At 35.7% G+C, this 23,805-nt stretch overlaps 2 protein-coding genes across 3 annotated transcripts; both read left to right on the top strand.

The window, feature by feature from the left end:
• Window positions 1–1,381: 1,381 nt before the first annotated feature.
• Window positions 1,382–3,160, top strand: LOC118056523 (scarecrow-like protein 21). Its single transcript, XM_035068758.2, has 2 exons — window positions 1,382–1,472; window positions 1,684–3,160. The coding sequence occupies exon 2, from the start codon at window positions 1,686–1,688 to the stop codon at window positions 3,075–3,077; it is 1,392 nt and encodes a 463-aa protein (XP_034924649.1). The 5' UTR covers window positions 1,382–1,472; window positions 1,684–1,685; the 3' UTR covers window positions 3,078–3,160.
• Window positions 3,161–4,658: 1,498 nt separating this feature from the next.
• On the top strand, window positions 4,659–6,886 carry LOC118056521 (uncharacterized). Of its 2 annotated transcripts, XR_004688818.2 has the most exons (5): window positions 4,659–4,908; window positions 5,007–5,112; window positions 6,308–6,456; window positions 6,553–6,710; window positions 6,790–6,886. XR_004688818.2 is itself a non-coding variant. In XM_035068757.2 (4 exons), the coding sequence occupies exons 1-4, from the start codon at window positions 4,768–4,770 to the stop codon at window positions 6,652–6,654; spliced, it is 498 nt and encodes a 165-aa protein (XP_034924648.1). In that variant the 5' UTR covers window positions 4,659–4,767; the 3' UTR covers window positions 6,655–6,886. The 2 variants fall into 2 exon arrangements, 1 of the variants encoding a protein (XP_034924648.1); XM_035068757.2 differs by having other exon boundaries at window positions 6,553–6,886.
• The last annotated feature ends 16,919 nt before the right edge of the window (window positions 6,887–23,805 follow it).

Raw genomic sequence — 23,805 nt, 5'->3', positions numbered from 1 at the left:
AATACACATATTAGAGACAAGAAAATAAAGACAAATGATGAAATACATGATCATACCACCAACATACGTATTTCTCAAAAGTTTGCTCATATATACATCAGCATTGCGTGTAAAATTTATATATTAATCCCATGTGAAACCTCTCATCGGTTTCCTTAATTACCCGATAATTAAGCTACCATGTTATGCTTATAAAATTTAAAGATGAAAAGTGATTTCCGCCAAAGTTGAAGTTTCCATTATATCTCTACTTTTGCTGGTCCAGATGCATTGATGTTTGATGGCTTGGGGAGTGATTGTGGGAAGCGTGGTTGGACTTGATGTTCATACCGGGTCAAGAGGTTTGAGTGTTTGTTCAGAAGTAAATAATAAAAACAAATGGTGTGGAAATATTAATGTGATCTCTCATTGTATGCGGACCCTTTTAGATGTATTCATTAATGATGCAGGAGAGAGTCTATGACTTTTTCGACAGAGAAGATCCGTCGGCTTCTATCAAAATTATTTTTTCTTGGTTATAATGCTACGAGATTTTATAAGAAATGAAGAATGTATGTTTTTGTAAAAGAACCATCTTACTTGAATAGTGTAAGTTGTTAGATAAGGTTTTAAGATGTAATTTATATTATTTTTGAATATATCTCTTAAAATAAAAGTTTTTTATAATTAAAACTTATACAGATTTATATTAACTTGTATTTAATTTTTATTAAATAAATAGAAATTGTGAGATTTGAACTCGTGACCGCTTAGTTATCAAAGCTTTAATACAACATGAAAAAATCATCACAACCTAATAACTTAAATTGTTAGGTAATATCTTAAGATATAATTTATATCATTCTCTACCATGTTTAAATATCCATATTTTGCAATTATAATCTTATGAATAATCCCAATTAATATAAAGGTGCAAATTCAAGACCTTTAAGCTTCTTAAGCTTGCAATTATGTTGTATAGAGGTGTGGTAGATTCAACATTAATTTGTGAATTACCATTTTCATGCCAAAATGTGGAAGAGTGCTTCCAAAAATCCCATTGACTAATATATATATTTATAAAATATAATTCAAATACATATAGTATATAGAAAAGCTTAGAACATTTAAGGTACTGTCCAAGTTCAAATCCCTTCTCATGCTACAGTACATAAGAAATCTAATACAAGATTTCAAGCAAGAAAATTAACAATTGCTTATGGCATCTAGAAAAAAGAAAGAGAGGACAAGTCGTCGGGGACGGTAGGTTTGGATTCCCCATTTTCCCCGCTGTTTTTTGTCGACTTCATGATGTCTTTTATAGCAACTTCCGAACTACCAAATTAGACCCCAAGAAAAGGATTCCAATTCCTATGGTATTTTCAAGCATCGCATTGGACAAACAGAAACGTTTCGAAATGTTTTCTTAACCTATGACATCAATTCTTCGAGAATAAGGAGATACCCATCTTCTGTCTCTCCCTTCCTTGTTGGTACGAGAAACTGAAAAAAAATATCCTATCTCTTATCCCTCTAGTCTTTGGTTCTATTCACTTGTAATGACACATTGGAATATTACCACATGATTTATTACAATGCCCGTTTCTTGCATAAAAACTCAACCATGACCATCTTCTTTTGCTTGTCCTAAACTTTTTCTTCTTTCCTTAATATATATTCCTCTTCTTTGTTTCTCTCTTACAGTGATGGAAGGCATGGAAGATCAAGAGGAACTTTTGAATCTTAGCCTAGCAATTGTTACAGACTCCAATGGTGACATGAAAAGGAAGAGAAAGAGATCAAGGGCAGATGTTTCCAATCCTTTGATGAATACCTATGAGGGTTGTAGTGAAGGGAAGATACTTAGGCTACTCCAAATGAGGGAACAAATGCTAAAACTAGACCATAAGAGGAAAGGAGGTGTTGAAGAAAATGGCAAGGGGCTTCATTTGATTCACTTGCTTCTTATAGCTGCCACAGCACTTGACGAGAACAATGTAGGCTCAGCCTTGGAGAATCTAACGGAATTGTATCAAAGTGTCTCCTTATCCGGTGATTCGGTGCAAAGGGTCGTTGCTTATTTTGCTGATGGATTGGCCGCAAGGCTCCTCGGAAAGAAATCTCCCTTCTATGATATGATCATGAAGGAACCAACATGTGAAGAAGAGTTCTTGGCGTTCACAGATCTTTACAGGGTGTCTCCTTATTACCAGTTTGCTCATTTCACTGCAAACCAGGAAATCCTTGAGGCCTATGAGAAGGAAGAAGAGAACAACAACAGTTCATTGCATGTTATTGATTTTGACGTCTCCTATGGCTTTCAATGGCCTTCTTTAATACAGTCTCTCTCCGAAAAGGCAAGCAGTGGCAACCGGATTTCTCTGCGAATAACCGGATTAGGCAGAAGTATAGAAGAATTGCAAGAAACTGAGAGTAGATTAGTTAGCTTTGCGAAAGGGTTTCGTAATCTAGTCTTTGAGTTTCAAGGGTTGTTAAGAGGGTCTAAGCTCATCAACCTGAGGAAAAAGAAAAATGAAACAGTTGCTGTGAATTTAGTCTTTCATTTGAATACTCTGAAGGATTCTTTGAAGATATCCGACACATTGAAATCAGTACATTCACTTAACCCCTCCATTGTTGTCTTGGTGGAGCAAGAAGGTAGCAGAAGCCCAAGAAACTTTTTGTCAAGATTCATGGAGTCTTTGCACTATTTTGCAGCAATGTTTGATTCTTTAGATGATTGTCTTCCTCTAGAAAGCTCAGAGAGATTAAGCATTGAAAAGAATCATCTTGGTAGGGATATCAAAAGCATGCTCAACTGCGACAACGATGATGCAAACTGTCCAAGATATGACAAGATGGAAACATGGAAAGGAAGGATGGAGAGCCATGGATTTGCAGGCATTAAACTCAGCTCCAAGTCCTTGATACAAGCCAAGCTTCTTTTGAAAATTAGAACTCATTATTGTCCTCTTCAATTTGATGGAGATTTTTGTGGTGGGTTTAAAGTTTTTGAAAGAGATGATGGGAAAGCTATTTCCTTAGGGTGGCAAGATAGGTATTTAATTACGGCCTCTGCATGGCATAGTTGTGCATGATAGTTACTTTGTCGTTCCCATTTCCAGCTAACATATCCATGATTTTTGTAACTTGAATCAAATAAGAGTACTTAGTTTTGACATGATCATGTTGTAATTTGTGCTATTTAGATTAAAATTAATTTAAATCTTGCTTGCTAGCCTACTATATATTGTTAAGTACATATTGTTCACTCATTTCTCTCACCAAAAAAAAAAAAGAGAAGGAAACTTATATTACCCTATTCTCAAAATCAAGTTCTAATTAATTTATAATTATCAATTTATACTAAAATTACTAAACTCGATCCGCCTAAGATTTAGTTTATAAATTTAATAGATTAATCTGAGTTAATTATTTTAATTTTTTGAGTTAAAATGATATTATTTTTTTTAAAAAAAATTATTTAAATAAAACTAGGTTTTAACTGAGTTGATAATTATAACTTCAAGTCAATTTTAAATTGATTTTTTTAAAATGAAACCTAGATTAATACTAGATTAATTAAGTTGTGTATTGACTTATCAAACTGATTTGAATTTAATAACTTTAGTTTATAGATAATAACACGTATATACTTAGAGATTATCTCATGGGATTGGAAAATCCAAAGTGAAAATGGATGCCTTCAATATGATTGTCATGAAGCCAACTTTGGAGTGAGCTTCACTTCCCCGCAAACTTCTGATGGTGCCATTTTGCCAACTCATAATATTCTAGAACTTAGCCATTCATATGGTATGCTTTTTTAATTCCTTTTAATGATCATAAAGCTAATTTTGGTGCATTAACTTCCATAAAACATGCATCTTGCTCGCTTAACCAAACCAATGGGTGTCAAGAAATTATTAATAACATGATTATGAAGATTTCTGTATAATTTCAAATCTCAAGTTAAGTTACAAGAGGTAATTTTTTAATTATATATAAATCTTAGTTTTTAACATGAGTAATAATAAATATTAAAAAATTATGATATGAAAAGGCTCTAAAAATATATATGGATCGTTAAAGCAGAGAGACATGTAGATGAATTCTACTTTAACATGATTCATGAATATTCTTGTTATATTTATATTTTAGATTTTTTTTTTAAAAAAAAAGAAACAAGCTAGCCAGTGGTTGATTATAAAATACAACAACATTATTTAATATATTAAAAAAGTTTAGTGTTCCTGTTACAACACTGTGGATTAGAGCAATTATGTCAAAGATTATTCTTACAAAATAGTTCTATTAGGGTGAAAAAATTATTATCGTAATCGTCAAACCCGGATTATTAGATTGTTAGATATGTTTAAGTTATTTATTTTTTATTAAAATAATATTAATTTTTTTAAAAAATAATTCTTTGATATGTGCTCTGAATGAGTTTAGATTATGTCTGATCAGTTCAAACAAGTGAGTGGCAAGTAAGGTTTGACTAGGTTAATATTTTTTTTAATTAAAATTAAAATCTAATTTATACCGGACTTTAGATTATGGATTTTTCAGTTCGGGTTTACCAAGTCGTACAGTGCCTTGAAACTACAAGTCGTTCGTTAACCGTCAAACGGTCAAAGATTTAACTGGGAAACCTGCATAAGCTTGGCGACGTGGCGAAATCTAAGTTCTAATTAGTCACACAAATAGACTTCTACCGTAGGTCTCTCTAGTAAATCACCACTGGTAGAACTAGAATCCTGCGTTAGCAGGGTGAGGAAAAAAAAAATGGAAGAGCTGAAATCAGCGATGGAAGCTCACTTGGACCAAATGGCGGATCTTGTCCAGAAACTCTCCTCGGAGCTCCGATCCGGATTCCGACCCGCCATCGATAATTTTATCGGTTTCTTCCATGCCATTGACTGGACGGTACTCTTTTTTAAGACTTTTCCTTTTTCTTTTTCTTTTTTTGGGGTTTTATGATTAAATTAAATAAAAAAGAAGTTTTTATTTTTTGTTTCGGACAGGAACCTTGGCTGATGGGGCTAATAGGATTCCATCTCGTGTTGCTGGTACTTACAGTTGTTTCAAGGAAACATATTAACTTCCAGATGTGTCTGTTCCTTGTAGCTTGTAAGTTATTATTATTTTTTTTTAACTTAATTTTGTAGTAATGCTGTAAATGTGAGTGAAGTAGATTTTATTTTATTTTTTATTTAGGGACTGTAAATTTGGGTTGAATGCGGTAATGGGTTGCCAGATTTTTTTTAAAAAAAGAGGACTTCTTTTGAAATTTAAGTAAATATTGAAGCTTTTTTTTGTTGTTCTGCGCATTTTTGGAAATTGCGGGTTAATTTTTTTGTTTGGTCTTAGATGGACATTTTGGGATTTAATGTATTGGGCAATTGCAATTGTTACTTTAGGGTTGTCTTGCTTTGTTCTTATATGATATGAAATGAGTTGGTTTTTGCTTGTAATGTGGCTAAAATACTGTGCTTGTGTATAAACAATTGGTTTCTGCAGTAATGTGGCTAAAATATTGTGCTTGCATATAAACAGTGACTGTGTGAGAGATAAAAGATTGATGGCCTTGTATGAATATTTGGTTGAATTTAGTGAAAGCTAATTTGTTTTCTGAAGTTATGGATGGGTGTTAAGCATAGTGCTTGTATTAGTTGTGCAACATGGGAATGGCAATTTAACAGTACTATGCTAGTCTGGTTAACTATTGCGGTACAGTGTGTCGCCATCCAATAATGATAATGTAATTGTGTAAAGAATCTCAGTATAGAACTAGCATTTTAAATCGTGAATGGAGTAATCTATCATTAACTACCTCTTCTGCAATATGATTGATGTGTGAATCTTATTAAATTGGTGTCTGTGTGTGTGTGTCTCTAAATGTTAGAAATTTGAATTATTTCTTTGTGATTGTCTGTGTTGCTTTTATGGAAGTTCGACTGCTAAAATTATTGTTACAGGCTTCAAGAGCCGTCAACTCAAAACCAGTTTTGTAGTTAGAAAGTTACCTAGATTCTAGAATCCTGTTTTTATTTTGTGAATTTCCAGGTCATGACTCAGTGTTTCCTAAAATCAACTCTCTAACTGTTGACCAGCTAGTGCTTATGGTTCACAATGCCAAAAAAGAACTAATTCACTTTACTCTCCAATATAAAAATTTTATCAGCTTGTATTTCTGTGGGTGATTTCTGTCCTGGAATCTGAGTTCATGTTAGCATGCATTGATGTATTCTTCTATTGTGCTTTCCATTCTCACTGCTGAAGTCCTTGGATATCTGATTTCATTTAATCATTTGATGTCATGTAGTGGCTGGTGTATACTTAGCAGAGAGGCTTAATAGAGTGATGGGTGACTACTGGAGGAGCTTTGCAAGCCAGAATTACTTTGATCCTCATGGACTTTTTCTTTCAGTGCTCTGGTCTGGGCCTCTTCTTATCATTGCCACCATTATTCTGGTTGGTGTTTGAAGTTACCCTTTTCATCTGCTTGCATTTTCTAATTTTTTTGTTTTGTTTTTGTAATTCATTCTGACCCTATTATCTTTTTTGCAGATAAACTCCCTCTTTTCCCTGTGTTACATGATTGTTCGGTGGAAAAGGGCCGAGCTAAGACATCGCGCTCGGCTGGCTCGTGAGAGTAACAAGCAGGATTGATCTTCTCTTGCCTGCTGCTCTGTGAGAAAGATCGAAGAGCCTCTTCTTCCCTTGAGGTAGTTTTGCAGTTCAAGTTTTATTGGGGATATGTATTTTTCCTCTACTACAAAGTCATTTGTTTCTCCTCTTCTTCAGCTTCAAATGGTGTAAAATATAACCTGGGCTCTATAACCCTGCCATGTACACCGGTGCATTTTACGGTCAGTGGATTCAATTAGTTAACAAACTTAAACTCTTACCTCTTTTGAATGCTTTGCAGCCATTCACAAATCATTTTGAGTCCTCAATTTTCTTTTCTGAGATTTTGAGGTATTCGGCCTTTTCCATCAATGAGAACTGTGAGCTCAAAAAATTGAATGTCAATGTACAAAACATTCCTCGTGAATATACGAAAACGTTCAAGTCGATTGTTTTTAACGTAAAAAATCATAGGACGCTAGGGTGATACAGGTGTTTTTAAAAAAGCAAAAAAAATAATTAATATTTGAGTTATTCACTTGATTGGGTTTAATAAATTTAAATAATATTAATTAAAAATACAATGACAATAAATAAACTAACAGGAAAAAATTAACAATAAAATGAAGCTCAATTATTAAATATATATATATAAATCAATGATCAATCTTTTTCTAAAAATGCACTATTCATTAAACAATATTGTCCTAGTAAAATCATGCTGCACAGTAATACACAATTAAAGATCATATTCTTTGAATGTATTGGTCTCAATGGATCTATATTTAACTAAGCATCTTAATAAACTTATTTTTAACATGCCTAAAAGTAGGGGTGTTCATGGTCCGGTTCGGTTCGGTTTTAACATAAAAATTCAACCGAACCGGAAAATACCATTTCTTGTTAATATAACCCGAACCGAACCGAAAACCGGTTCAAACCGAACCGGTTTTGTTCGGTTCGGGTCGGTTTTTTAGCCTTAAAAACCAGAAAAACCGAAACTAATTAAATAAAAAAAAGCTTGGCTGAATCACAATCACTGCCCCTCCTTGCTTGTTCTCTTTAAAAAAGCCTAGCCCAAATGGTTCATTTCCGGCTACACGCCGGCGTTTTATTCTTCATCGTTGTTGTTCTTTTCCCTTTACTTTGCTCCGGCATTCGTTCAATACCGTCGAGGGAGGGGAATAGCGGTGCAGTTGAAGTGCTCAACGGGTATCGATTCGCTGAAGCGCCGGAGTATCGTAACGGGAGAGACTGTCCTGTTTTAACAAGCAATGGCCGGTTAGTCTCCTCCTGCGAGCCTTCTTTAGTTCACATAGCCATGACTCTTGATTCTGAGTATCTACGGGGCTCAATCGCTGGAAGGGGGAAAAGAGAAGTGGGAGGGTGAGTGAGCTGGTTTTGGGGAAAAGAGAAGGGGAGAGTGAATGGGGTGGAAAGGTTTTGGGGAAAGTGGAAAGGTTTTGGGGAAAAGGGAAGGGGGATAGTGAGTGGGGTGGAAAGGTTTTGGGGAAAAGGGAAGGGTATTTATTATTTAGGTTTATGATGTTTTTTTTAATATATTTTTTTAGATTTAATTAAACCGGTTCGGTTTGGTCCGGTTTAATCGGTTTAAGTTTTTTTAAACCGGAACCGAACCGGACCGGGTGATTTTTTTAAAATTTTTAATCGGTTTATTCGGTTTTTTCTATCTGTTCAGTTTTTTCGGTTAATTTTTTCTCGGTTTTCTCGGTTTAATCGGTTGGTCGGTTTTTTTGAACACCCCTACCTAAAAGTAACCCTTATGGTTCTTTTTTATTGGCATGCCTTAAGTGGTGGGCTTGATGGTCTCTCATGTTCGACACTTAGACTTGATATATAATTAAATTTAAGGTAATATGAATTTGATAAAAATATCAGAACTAAAATATTTAAATTTCATAATTAATCAAGTTTAAAACAACATAGATTCATAAATATATCAAAACTAAAATATTTAAATTCTGCAGTCAATCAAATCTAAAACATTTGAAATTAATAATTTGTGAAGTTAAAAATAACATGAATATAACAAATATAACAGAACCCAGTCACCTGTAATTTGCCTACTTTAACTTGGCGGACAATGAGGATAAAGTTTGTCTCTTTGGCATGAAACTGATATTTTGTAATATTTTTTTGGTTTTTTTAAAAGTGTTTGTTTTTTAGGTAGTTTTTATGGCTGTGTATTAATTTTTTTTAAAAAAAAGTGTGGTTAATTGGATTTAAATACATGTTTGGTAAAAATTATAGTTAAGATTTATGTGCAGCAAAAAACATGTATAAAATGTTTGGTTGTTGTTTTTTAAAAGTGTTTTTTACTTGGAAATACATCAAAATAATTTTTTTAAATTTTTTAAAAATTATTTTTGATATTAGCACATCAAAATAATCAGAAAATAAAAAAAAATTAATTTAAAGTAAAGAAAAAAATAAAAAAAAAATTTAAATTTAAAAAAAAATGCTTTTAAAATGCAAAAACAAATAAAATTTTACAAAATTCAATTAAAAAAACATATAAAAACTGTTACGTTCTAAACTTAATTTTTTGATGGATATTATAGTATAAAATATATTTTAATGTATTACTAAATATCTAACAGTATGTTTTATATGACAAACATAAAAACTAAAAATAAAAATAAACAAACACAACCTAACTCTTGCGTATATTATGATTACAAACTTTTTAAAAAGGAAATACACACACAGAATTCTTGTTTTCAAGATAAGATTTGAAGTTTGCAACAGAGTTGCCAGACCCAGTACAGCTCGAAGAGGCCCCAGGAATTTGCCAGACCTCATGTGTGAGTACAGAGCTCTCACTTAAATTTGTTAAAAGCAACAGAGTTCATTAAGCTTTTTCTGCGATCCCATTCTGCATCTTCTGTGTAGAGTACTATGAAGCCAGTTGATGCTTTCCTGACAGGTGAAAGAGACAGATTAAATGATATTATTAAAAACTAAATAAAGTAAATGACAAATAATAATTATTATTATACTATAGTTCAAATCACACGGTAAAAATACTGTACATTTACTTGAATATAAACTTATTGTACCGTGTACTATACTATTCTGTAAATATAAAATGATTGTACTATAAATAATACTGTAGCACCAGGACGCTTTATCTTTTCTATTTTTTTAGTTAAAAAATGATGTTGGGTTTATTTGATTGCCGGATTCAAAGCTATTAGATTTATCTTTTTATATTATTATTTTTTATTAATTTTTTTTTCATACGATTAAAGAAAAAATAAATTGATAAGATTTTTTTATATTGTACAAAAATTGAATAATGATATTTTTTTTGTTTGAAGTTGAGTTGAATTTTCTTATTAAAACATGTTTGTTTTTGCATTTTAAAATTACTTTAAAAAAATTTGAATATTTTTTATTGTTTTATTTAATTCAAATTAATATTTTTTGATGTTTTTGTATTATTTTGATGTAATGATATAAAGAAATAATTTTAAAAAAAAAAAATATTATCTCTCTATATTTTTTTAAAAATATTTTAAAAAATAAATGTAAGTAATAATATAATAACTAATATATTAGCCCGCACTTCCCAGCGGGTCAATAACAATTGTTTTTTCAAATATAAAAATGCTTGAGTTGAGTTAAAAACATGAAATATATTTACACTATCGTTATCTTTAAATAAAATATTTTCTACAATAGCATCATGAACAGTGCATAGTTGAGTAGCGCTTAATACACCATCAACTAATTTCTTTCCCTTTAACTCTTTTCTATTTTAAATATTTTCAATTTTTTTTCTTTTTAATTTTTTTTTCCATACTACAACAAGAAAATAAATTAATTAATATGATTTTCTTTTATGTATTGTTTAAAAGCTGGGTGTTTGGATGCTATTATGAATATGCAGTGAGTCCCATTGCCTTGTTACAGTGATAGATGCGTAATGGCAGAGCTCAATTGTTGCTTTTCGCCTTTTGTCGGATTCAAAATCTTATTTTTCATGCCCTTGAAAGCACTGTGGCCTTTCGAAAAAGCACTTTCAAACAAATTTAATTTTTTTTATTTTTTTATTTTAAATTAATATATTTTTAATGTTTTTAAATTATTTTAATATACTGATTTCAAAATGTGGGCTGAGCGGGGCCCAGCCCCAAAAAAATAAAAAAATAAAAAGGGTAAAAAAAATAAAAAATGTGTATGCGTAAATAAAAATAATATAAATTTATTGGTTTATTCATTGACGACAGAGTCAGGAATAAAAATACAGGTTTAAATTTATATTATTTTTATTCGTTGTATTTTATTTTATTTAGCTAGAAAAATAAAAAATATGTGCATGCGTAAAAATAAATTTATTTTTATTTATTTATTCACTAGCATTAGATTCAAGAATAAAAAAAAATATTGATCTAATTTATTTTATAGCTACATAATATTTACCAACGCCAGAGTTGGAAATATTCGTGGTTGAATATTCACTGGCGTCAGAGTCAGGAATATTATAAGCAAATTTTCATAGCATAAACTAATAAACATTTAGCAATTTAAGACGAAACTAGCAATGCAGCCTGTCTCAGGCATGACGTTTAAGAGGTGATAATATCTTTCCTTTTACGTAACCAGTCCCGAACCATAGAATCTCTGTTAACCAGTTAGGGTTTCTAGTGACCATAATACTAAGTGGCGACTCCTTAAACAAGACAATTCCCCATTAAAGATCTGGATGCTAGAAATCCGTTCTTTCAAAGATTTAATTTTTTAAGGCCGCCGTGATGTCGAGTGCGACAACTACTGTGGACAGTTTGGTTGATTTTAAATCAACTACTAGAAAGGGCTATACATCAGCCTCTTTCAAGTCTAAGGGAAGAAACAAGGAGGAAAGAACGAAGAAGAAGTTCGGTGGGGGTGCATCGAAGGCTACTATCGCGGATAAAGGCAAGTCTAAGTTTATGAGTGCACAAGGTAAGGGTACTAAACTGAACTTTACTTGCTTCATTTATGATGGTCCTCACTTTGCGAGGGAATGTCCAAAGAGGGAGAAGTTGAATGCTCTTCGGGCTGGGATAGTGATGAGGATGAGGGGATGGTTACGCACGTCAATCCTGTGCATGTGATAAAATGCCTGGTAGGTAAATCAAGGGATGCGGCTGCCGAAACCCGCCTTGTTGATCAAGACTTGGCGAAGATTGATGCATTGCGGAAAGGGAAGTCAAGGACTACAGACAATCTGATGTATGTGAATATTGGGATAAATGGCAAAGACGTGAATCCTATGCTGGATTCAGGTGCAACCCACACATTTGTGGCAGATCGACTGGTGAAGGAACTTGGCTTGCGACTGAGTGATAGCCAGACATCAATAGAGGTAGTAAACTCAAAGGCATAGAGAATTGTAGGGATGTCTTACGATGTGCCGATAACGCTAGATCAGTGGAGAGGTAAGCAGGATGTGTTGGTCGTAAATCTTGATAATTATGATATTATTCTTGGTCATGATTTCTTACGGAAAGCCAAGATTGTTTTGATGTTGTATCTCAATGGAGTCATGATTACGAGTGAGGGATGCCCATGTTTCGTCCCATGTTGCAACATCGCAGTTGTGAATGTTGTGAAAGGGGGGAAAGCTTGATAGAGGAAAGCTTGATATCAACAATTGTTATTGATAAAGCGTTGCGGAAAGGAAGGGAAGTGTTATTGTGGGAAGGTGCCGAAAGAGATTGCTAGCATGCTGCAACAATTCAAAGATGTGATGCCGCCTCAGCTACTGAAGAAACTCCCACCTAGGAGGGCTATCGACCATCGAATTGAGCTGGTGCTGGGGACAAAGCCACCATCTCAAGCTCCTTATCGAATGTCGCCAATGGAATTGGCAGAATTGAGGAAACAATTGGAAGAGCTGATTGACTCAGGGTTTATCCGTCCTTCCAAGGCTCCATATGGTTCTCCGGTTTTGTTTCAAAAGAAGGCAGATGAGAGCATTCACATATGTGTGGACTACCGAGCACTCAACAAGGTAACAATCAAAAACAAATATCTCGTTCCTTTGATTCAGGATTTGATGGACAGATTGTGTGGAGCTTCTATCTTTACAAAGTTGGACTTGCGATTAGGGTATTGGCAAGTGAGGGTTGCTGACGGTGATGAGCATAAAACTACTCGTGTGACGAGGTATGGCTTAGACGAGTTTCTATTTATGCCATTCGGCCTAATAAATGCTCCAGCAACATTTTGTAATCTAATGAATGATGTGTTATATGATTTCTTAGATAATTTTGTTGTGGTCTTTTTAGATGACATTGTAATCTATAGTAGAGGCATTGAAGAACATGTAACTTATCTTTTAAAAGTCCTAAGCAGATTTAGAGAATATGAATTGTATATGAAGAGAGAAAAGTGTGAGTTTGCAAAAACTGAAATTATGTTTCTTAGGCCACTTGATTGGAGAAGGACAGGTGAAGATGGATCCACGAAAGAATCAAGCCATCGTCGAATAGACAGCACCAAAATTAGCCCTAAAACTGAGATCAGTTTTGGGGCTTGCAAACTACTACAGACGGTTCATTGAGGGCTATAGCAAGAAAACAACTCCTCTCTCGGATCTTCTCAAGAAGAATCGGAGATGGGAATGGATGGTTGACTGCTAACAAGCTTTTGAGAAGCTTAAGACAGCGGTATCGTCAGCTCTAGTCTTGGGGCTACCTGATTTCAAGAAGCCATTCAAAGTACATATTGATGCTTCAGATAGGGCTATTGGTGGAGTGCTCGTACAAGAGGGGCATCCAATTGCTTTCGAGAGTCGGAAGCTAAGTGATGCGGAACATAATTACTCGACACATAAGAAGGAGATGACGGTAGTGGTGCACTGCCTTGGCATATAGAGAGTATATCTGTTGGGGCCGAAATTTGTTGTCAAGACCAACAACGTTGCTAACATATTTTTCAGGACGTAGAAGAAATTGTCGCAGCGACAAGCTCGATGGCAGGAATTCTTGGCCGAATATGATTTCGTATGGGAGCACAAACCCGGGAGCCACAATCAGGTTGCAGATGCACTCAGCATACACGAGGTAATTGCTATTGTTCTTGCTATTATTCAGGTGGAGTTGGACATGCTGGATCGACTTTGTCAAGCTTCTAGGGAGGATGTAGCGTGCAAGAAAATGGTTGAGCTTGTACGAGAGGGGACAATACGAAGGTATTGGTTGGAGCAAGACCTACTCTATGCAAAGAGGGGTCGAATCTTCATGTCGAAGGGGGAGCTGCGGAAATATTTAATGATGGGGACTCATGATCCGTAGTGGGCTGGACATCCGGGTAGGGAAAAGATGGTTGCTCTCTTGGCACAAACTTATTATTGGCTGAAGATGGAGGATGACATAGAACTTTACGTTAGGACTTGTCTAGTGTGTCAGCAAGACAAGACTTTACAGCAGCGAGAGGCAGGCTTGCTACAGCCGCTGCCGATTCCAGAAAAGCCTTGGGTGTCGATTTCAATGGACTTCATTGTTGGTTTTCCAAAGGTGGATGGCATGAACACGATCATGGTTGTCATTGACAGATTCACCAAGTATGCGGTGTTTGTGGCTACCCTTATGGTGTGTACAGCCAAAGTGGCCACTGAATTATTCTATCGCAATGTGGTGAAGTACTTTGGAGTACCTTCAAACATTGTAAGCGATCACGATGTGCGATTCACAGGCAGATTCTAGACAGCATTGTTCAACATAATTGGAAAAAGGCTGAAGTTTTAGACTGCCAACCATCTGCAAACTGATGGGCAGACGGAAAGGATAAATGCTTTGCTAGAGAAATATTTGAGACACTACGTGACAGCAATGCAGCGAAATTGGTTGGAGTTTCTAGATAGTGCATAATTTTGCTACAATCTTCAAAAATCCTCAGCAACGGGAGCAAGTCCGTTTGAGCTGGTTTTTGGAGCACAACCCCAAACTCCTGCCGAGATTACAGTGTAGATATCGGGTGGGAAGAGACCGGCGGCCTACAGGTTTGCGATGGAGCAACAGAAACTGTTTGAGCAAGCCCAAGATAGCTTGCGTAAGGCAAGGAAAAGGATGCTCAAATATGCCAATCAAAAGCGAAGGTTGCTGGAATTCAGCGTGGGCGACAAGGTGTTGCTCAAGTTAACTCTGCAAATTTAAAAGAAAATTATGGGGACGACGAAGCACCGAGGGTTGGTGCCAAGGTACGATGGACCTTTTGAGGTCATAAAAAGGGTAGGGGTTGTTGCCTATAGGTTGAAGCTGCCTGAATGCCTAAAGCTTCATCCTACTTTTCACGTAAGTTACTTACAGCCTTTTTATGAAGACAACGAAGATCCAAAAAGAAGCAAGTCACAACGAGCTCTTCCTACCATTCACAAGCAATTTGACGATGGTATCGTCAACTCGGCCAATATAAAAAGAATCGGGGAACATAAATTTTGGTAAAATTGAAGAAAAATGAGGAGGCTTCATGGGAAAAAGATACAGATTTATGGCAATTTAAGGATCAAGTGCAAGACTACCTCACATCTATTCCAACGAGGACGTCGGACTCTTCTAGTGAGGGTGGTTTGTTAAAGGTCAGGCACAAGGATGCGCCAATGAAAGCACACTGGCTAGAATTTGGCAGCGATGGATAGCGGTAGCCTTGCATATGTAGAGACGAATTCGGCAGGCAGCGTGCAATAATCTATGCAAGTCTTTGAGCTTGCAACTTGGTATGTACATGAGGGCTTAGATGGATTTTCTAAGTCAGCAGCTGACGCAGCAACAACTAGCAATTGGACTGCCAGGTGGACAGCTAGAACGTGGGTGAAGTGGCAGCTTCATGGGGGCAGAACGTGGGTGAACTGGCAGCATCCTGAGGCCAGAATGTGGAGCATAACTAGGGTGCTCTCCAAACTCCTAAGATCATGGAGATCATGGGGGGAGAAAGTGTCCCACTATGTCCTGAAGAATAAGGGTCATGGGTGAGCCTTGCAGCTCACATATTTGTCTATAAATATGCTGGAAAGCCTTTGCTGTGTAGCATGCAATTTATGTGCAGAGCACACACACTTTTATTTTCTCATCTATAACCTCGGCTTTTGATATGACATCTGCTTGTATAATTCCTGACCTTCTATAAGTTTTTCAAGTTTCCTATTCTATAGTACAGGATAAAAGCTTCTAATGCATGCGTGGTAGATACAGAAGATAAACCAGATGCATCGGTGAACAATAACAAGTCATAAGGATCGTCCAGGTTATGGGACATAGGAGGCTGTATTTTGCAAGTAGAGTTGATTAGTATGTCTTTGTAAGAAAGATAATCTACTTTGATGTTTTGGTTTTTAAGAAAATCAACAACAGACTCTTACACATATAGAAGTTTCAGTTAAAATACCATACAAATCCACCCTAGAAAGGGAGCAACTCTTTCCGTAGTTGTGAAATATTGGTGACAAGAAGAAATTTTTATCTATATAACTGTTAATCCTCTGTTTAATATGAAAATAAAACACAATAGTCAATTATTTTAAAACGATAAAACACACTGGAGCAAAAAATAAACTTAAAAACTCACCTGATCAAAAGCAAACTCATAGGATTTGTACTTAGACTTGCTTTTGCTAAAATGCTTAAGATATAACAAGGGTTGTTTAAAGTATGAAAATATTTTTTTAGACAATATGTTCATGGTTGTTTGTTTTCTAAGAATGAAAGAGCTTTTTGTGGAGAGTAAAACAAACTATAAGGAGAAGGGAAACGAGCAAAGAAGAGAAAGTAAATAAAGAAGAAAGTCGGTCTCTCTAGAAAGAAGTAAAATGTCGAGTTTGTTAGTATTGTCCACTTTAGTTAACATACATTATATTCATAAAAGGATGACATAAAATTCTAAAAACTAAAATAAGAAAGGTACATTATACAATTTGTTGACAACATATAGACCTTGAATATATTTTCCTTGATTGCCATAAAATACTTTTTTTTTCTAGTAACCAATTAAAGAAACATAGTGTAGTCTAATAACCCATCAAAACCTCTATCTATATATTTCAAACACCCTAGACTAACCCTAAAGGGCTGTAGCTTAACTGGTCAGTCTCTAGGTTTGCTCCCTAGAGGTCACCAATTCGAGTCTCTCACAAACCTCAGGGTCAACTGTAGGCTTACATGGTTGTTAACTTCATGGCCTGTTGGATTGGTTGAGGTTCACGCAAGTTGGCCTGGACATCCATGTTAATAAAAAAAAAAAAAACACCACAGATTGTCACAAAAAAATTGAGGTACTAAGATAGACTACTCCGTTGGTTGCAATGCTGATATAGTCTACATTGCATTTGAAATGTAAACATACCAGCATCCTTCTCTATCTCACACTAGCTTTTTACATGTTTCTTTTTTTCCTATAACTTGCTTTCCACTCTTCACTAACAGCCTCTTCGTTCACCATAACACAAAACAAACGACCCTTCTTTATAGTGAGACCATATTTCTTCTTTTTTCTTCTTTGCTCGTTTTCCTCCTCCTTATAGTTTGTTTTCCTCTCCACAAAAAACTCTTTCATTCTTAAAAAACAAACAACCATGAACATATTATCTAAAAAAACATTTTCATACTTTAAACAACTCATGTTGTATTTTAGAAATTTTTAGCAAAAACAAGTCTAACTATAAATCCTATTAGTTTGCTTTGAATTACCAAGGTGGATTTGTACAGTATTTTAAAACAAACTTCTATATATGTGTAAGAGTCTGTTGTTGATTTTCTTAAAAACCAAAACATCAAAGTAGATTATCTTTCTTACAAAGACAGACTAATCAACTCTACTTGCAAAATACAGCCCCCTTTGCCCCATAACCTGGACGATCCTTATGACTTGTTATTGTTCACCGATGCATCTGGTTTATCTTCTGTATCTACCACATGCATTAGAAGCTTTTATCTTGTACTATAGAATAGGAAACTTGAAAAACTTATAGAAGGTCAGGAATTATACAAGCAAATATCATATCAAAAGCCGAGGTGAGAAAATAAAAGTGTGTGTGCTCTGCACATAAATTGCATGCTACACAGCAAAGGCTTTCCAGCCTATTTATAGACAGATATGTGAGCTGCAAGGCTCACCCATGACCCTTATTCTTCAGGACATAGTGAGACACTTTCTCCCCCCATGATCTTCATGATTCTAGGAGTTTGGAGAGCACCCTAGTTATGCTCCACATTCTGGCCTCAGGATGCTGCTAGTTCACCCACGTTCTGCCCCCATGAAGCTACCACTTCACCCACGTTCTAGCTGTCCACCTGACAGTCCAACTACCAGTTGTTGCTGCATCAACTGCTGACTTAGAAAGTCCATTATCTAAGCCCTCATGTCCATACCAAGTTACAAGCTCAAAGACTTGCATAGACTATTGCACGCTGTCTGCCGAATTTGTCTTTACATATGCAAGGCTGCCGCTATCTATAGCTACCAAATTCTAGCCAGTGTGCTTTTATTGGCCCGTCCCCGCGCCTGACCTTTAACAAACCATCCTCACTAGAAGAGTCTGACGTCCTCGTTGGAATAGACGTGAGGTAGTCTTGCACTTGATCCTTAAATTACCACAAATCTGTATCTTTCTCCCATGAAACCTCCTCATTTTTCTTCAATTTTACCAGAATTTATGTTCGCTGATTCTTTTTATATTGGCCGAGTTGACGATACCATCGTCAAATTGCTTGTGAATGGTAGGAGGAGCTCGTTGTGACTTGCTTCTTTTTGGATCTTCGTTGTCTTCATAAAAAGGTTGTAAGTAACTTACGTGAAAAGTAGGATGAAGCTTTAGGCATTCAGGCAGCTTCAACCTATAGGCAACAACCCCTACCCTTTTTATGACCTCAAAAGGTCCATCGTACCTTGGCACCAACCCTCGGTGCTTCGTCGTCCCCATAATTTTCTTCTAAATTTGCAGAGTTAACTTGAGCAACACCTTGTCGCCCATGCTGAATTCCAGCAACCTTCGCTTTTGATTGGCATATTTGAGCATCCTTTTCCTTGCCTTACGCAAGTTATCTTGGGCTTGCTCAAACAGTTTATGCTGCTCCATCGCAAACCTGTACGCTGCTGGACTCTTCCCACCCGATATCTACACTGTAATCTCGGCAGGAGTTTGGGGTTGTGCTCCAAAAACCAGCTCAAACGGACTTGCTCCCGTTGCTAAGAATTTTTGAAGATTGTAGCAAAACTGTGCACTATCCAGCAACTCCAACCAATTTCGCTGCATTGCTGTCACGTAGTGTCTCAAATATTCCTCTAGCAAAGCATTTATCCTTTCCGTCTACCCATCAGTTTGTGGATGGTTGGCAATCTAAAACTTCAGCCTTGTTCCCATTATGTTGAACAATGTTGTCTAGAATATGCCTATGAATCGCACATCGCGATCGCTTACAATGTTTGAAAGTACTCCAAAGTACTTCACCACGTTGTGACAGAATAATTCAATGGCCACTTTGGCTGTACACACCATAAGGGCAGCCACAAACACCGCATACTTGGTGAATCTGTCAACGACAACCATGATCGTGTTCATGCCATCCACCTTTGGAAAACCAACAATGAAGTCCATTGAAATCGACACCCAAGGCTTTTCTGGAATTGGTAGCAGCTGTAGCAAGCCTGCCTCTCGCTGTTGTAAAGTCTTGTCTTGCTGACACACTAGACAAGTCCTGACGTAAAGTTCTATGTCATCCTCCATCTTCGGCCAATAATAAGTTTGTGACAAGAGAGCAACCATCTTTTCCCTACTTGGATGTCCAGCCCACTGCGGATCATGAGTCCCCATCATTAAATATTTTCGCAGCTCTCCTTTCGACATGAAGATTCGACCCCTCTTTGCATAGAATAGGTCTTGCTCCAACCAATACCTTCGTATTGTCCCCTCTCGTACAAGCTCAACCATTTTCTTGCACGCTACATCCTCCCTAGAAGCTTGATGAAGTCGATCCAGCATGTCCAACTCCACCTGAACAATAGCAAGAACAGTAGCAATTACCTCGTGTATGCTGAGTGCATCCGCAACCTGATTGTGTCTCCCCGGTTTGTGCTCCCATACGAAATCATATTCGGCCAAGAATTCTCGATGTCGAGAATCAAAGAACTGAAAGATTTAACATACTTACAAATTGACCTTTCATGTTTAAGCCTTTTCAATTCCTTTCGTGCAATCCAAGTTGTAATGTTCGGAAGGAACTACTCCTTCAGCTCCTGCTTGAGACGATCCCACATCTCAATCTTTGGACGTCCAGCACTTAAGTCATCTTTGGTTCTTGTCTGCCACCAAAGCTTTGCACCAACTGTGAGATACATCATGGTGAGATCCACTTGTTCAGCCACGCCGATCTTCGCAACACTAAAGTATTGCTCCATGTCCCACAAAAAATTCTCAAGTTCTTTGGAACTTCTTACCCCACCAAACCACTTTGGTTCAGGCACCTTAGGCTTAGAAGTACTTACCCCAATAGGAGTGTGTGTCACTGCCCTTTTCATAATGGAAATCGTCTCTTCAGTAGCTGCCAATCGTTCACTCAATTCTGTTACAAAAGAAATGTACAAGCTCTCAACCCTTTTAGCGCTTTCCATAGCTTCCTTTAAGCGATCCATGATAGAGCGTTCTTCCCCTTCTTCATCCGGCCCTATCAAAGTCTCTAGACACATCAACCGTTCCTGAATAACTTCCATGACTTCGGGCTGCATGTTTTTAGAATCAACCATGCTCTGATACCAATTGTCACGGGGTTAAATTTTTCACAACCAAATTCAACCCAATGCGACAGTCTAGTCCCAACTAGACTAAGTCTTGCCTCCCCTTTCACTCGTGTTTTGTACGACCATGTGTTTCGCTCACCTAAAGAGGTTCTCACAATTGCCTCATCGTAAACAAAGAACAAACACAAGCAAGCACATCGAACTTTACAAGAATAACTCTTAACCTTTATTTATCTCATCAACAAAGGATTATACAATAAGAGTGTGTGTGCTCTACACATAAATTGCATGCTACACAGCAAAGGCTTTGCAGCCTATTTATAGATAGATATGTGAGCTACAAGGCTCACCCATGACCCCTATTTTTAAGGACATTGTGGGACACTTTCTCCCCCCATGGTCCCTATAATCCTAGGAGCTTGGAGAGCACCCCAATTATGCTCTACGTTCTGGCCTCAGGATGCTGCCACTTCACCCACGTTCTAGTTGTCCACTTGACAATCCAACTGCCAGTTGTTGCTGCGTCAGCTGCTGACTTAAAAGGTCCATTATCTAAACCCCCATGCCTATGCCAAGTCCCAAGCTCAAAGACTTGCATAGACCATTGCACGCTGCCTTTCGAATTCGTCTCTGCCTATGCAAGGCTGCTGTTGCCCATCGCTACCGAATTCTAGGTAGTGTGCTTTTGTTGGCGCGTCCCCGCCCCTAGACCTCTAACAGGTTGTTTAAAGTATGAAAACATTTTTTTAGATAATATGTTCATGGTTGTTTCTTTTTTAAGAATGAAAGAGCTTTTTGTGGAGAGAAAAACAAATTATAAGGAGGAGGAAAACGAGCAAAGAAAAAAAAAGATGAAAGATTATCTCATTATAAAAAAGGGTCGTTTGTTTTGTGTTATGGTGAACGAAGAGGCTGTTAGTGGATAGTGGAAAACAAGTTATGGGGAAAAACAACATGTAAAAAGCTAGTGTGAGATAGAGAAGGAAGCTGGTATGTTTACATTTCTAATGCTAAATGGACTATGTCACGCAGCATTGCAATCGATAGAGTAGTCTATCTTAGTACCTCATTTCTTTTTGTGACAGTATGTGGTGTTTTTTTATTAACGTGGGTGTCCGGGCCACCTTGCGCGCACCTCAACTAATCCCTCGGGCCTTGAAGTTAACGACCATATAAACCTCCAATGGCCTTTAGGTTTGGAGACTCGAACTGGTGACCTCTAGGGAGAAAACCTAGGGCCTGACCAGTTAAGTAGCACCACCTCAAGTTAGTCTAGGGTGTTTTAAATATATAGATAGAAGTTTTGATGGGTAATTAGACTACACTGTGTTTCTTCAATAGGTTACTAGAAAAAAAAAGTATTTTATGGCTATCAAGGAAAATATATTCAAGGTTTATATGTTGTCAACAAATTGTATAATGTACCTTGCTTATTTTAGTTTTTAGAATTTTATGTCATCCATTATGAATATAATGTATGTTAAAGTAAAGTTAGGAAAGAATGCAGCTCAATTGATTAAAGTAGACGATACTAATAAACTCGACATTCTACTTCTTTCTAGAAAGACCAGCTTTCTTCTTTATTTGCTTTCTCTTCATTGCTTGTTTTCCTCCTTATAGTTTGTTTTCCTCTCCACAAAAAGCTCTTTCATTCTTAGAAAACAAACAATCATGAACATATTATCTAAAAAAATATTTTCATACTTTAAACAAACCCTATTATATCTTAAGCATTTTGGCAAAATTAAGTCTAAGTACAAATTCTATGAGTTTGCTTTTGATCGGGTGAGTTCTTAAGTTTATTTTTTGTTCAAGTGTGTTTTATCGTTTTAAAATAATTAACTATTGTGTTTTTTTTTTTGCATATTAAACGGAGGATTAACAGTTATATAGATAAAAACATTTTCTTGCCACCGATATTTCACAACTACGGAAAGAGTTTCTCCATTTCCACGGTGGAGTATGGTATTTTAAAACAAACTTCTATATATGTGCAAGAGTCTGTTGTTGATTTTTTTAAAAACCAAAACATCAAAGGATATTATCTTTCTCACAAACACAGACTAATCAACTCTATTTACAAAATACAACCCCCTTTGCCCTAGAACCTGAAAGATCCTTATGATTTGTTATTGTTCACCAATGCATCTGGTTTATCTTCTGTATCTACCACACATGTATTAGAAGTTTTTATCCTCTACTAGAATAGAAAACTGAAAAACTTATAGAAGATCAGAAATAATGCAAGCAGATGTCATATCAAAAGTTGAGGTTATGGATGGGAAAATGGGATTAGATTTTGTAGTGGAGATGGAGTTTGAAAAAACAATGAAGTTTTACACTATTTGTGATGCATTTTACATAAAACATTTAAAAACAAATTATTGATAGTGAATTTGCAAAGTTTGATTTCTACAAATAAATCATTTCTATAATTTATTTGTATATTTTGTCTTTATTTACAATTTTATTTTACATCAAATTTTTTGATTTGATGGCCAAGTTTGAAAAACTATGTCCTAAATTGATCATTAGGGAGAGCAACCTTGCTCATTACATTTATATAAGTAATTATTCTGGTCTTCTAGTAGATAAATGTAATGAGCAAGGTTGCCCTTCCTCATGATCAATTCAAGACATAGTTTTTCAAATTTGGTCATCAAATCAAGCAATTTGATGCAAATAAAATTGTAAATAGAGATAGAATATAAAAATAAATTGTAGAAATTATTTACTTATAGAAATCAAACTTTGTAAATTCATTATCGATAATTTGTTTTTCAAAATTTTTACATAGAATTCATCACAAATAGTGTAGAATTTCATTGTTTTTTCAAACTCCATCTCCACTGCAAAATCTAATCCCATTTTCTCATCTATAACCTTGGTTTTTAATATGACATCCTCTTGTATAATTCCTGACCTTCTATAAGTTTTTTAAGTTTTTTATTATATAGTACAGGATAAAAGCTTCTAATGCATGTGTGGTAGATACAGAAGATAAACCAGATGCATCGGTGAACAATAACAAGTCATAAGGATCGTCCAGGTTCTGGGGCAAAGGGGACTGTATTTTGCAAATAGAGTTGATTAGTCTGTCTTTGTACGAAAGATAATCTACTTTGATGTTTTGGTTTCTAAAAAAATCAACAACAGACTCTTACATATATATAGAAGTTTTAGTTAAAATACCATACAAATCCACCCTAGAAATGGAGAAACTCTTTCCGTAGTTGTGAAATATTGGTGACAAGAAGAAATTTTTATCTATATAACTGTTAATCCTTTGTTTAATATGAAAAATAAAAAAAAAACACAATATTCAATTATTTTAAAACGATAAAACACACTGGAGCAAAAAATAAACTTAAAAACTCACCCGATCAGAAGCAAACTCATAGGATTTGTACTTAGACTTGCTTTTGCTAAAATACCTAAGATATAACAAGGGTTGTT

This window comes from Populus alba, chromosome 19 (genome assembly GCF_005239225.2).
Source record: "Populus alba chromosome 19, ASM523922v2, whole genome shotgun sequence".
Lineage (NCBI taxonomy): Eukaryota > Viridiplantae > Streptophyta > Magnoliopsida > Malpighiales > Salicaceae > Populus > Populus alba.
The sequence above is the reverse complement of the archived record's forward strand: the minus strand, read 5'-3'. Positions and strand labels throughout refer to the sequence as shown.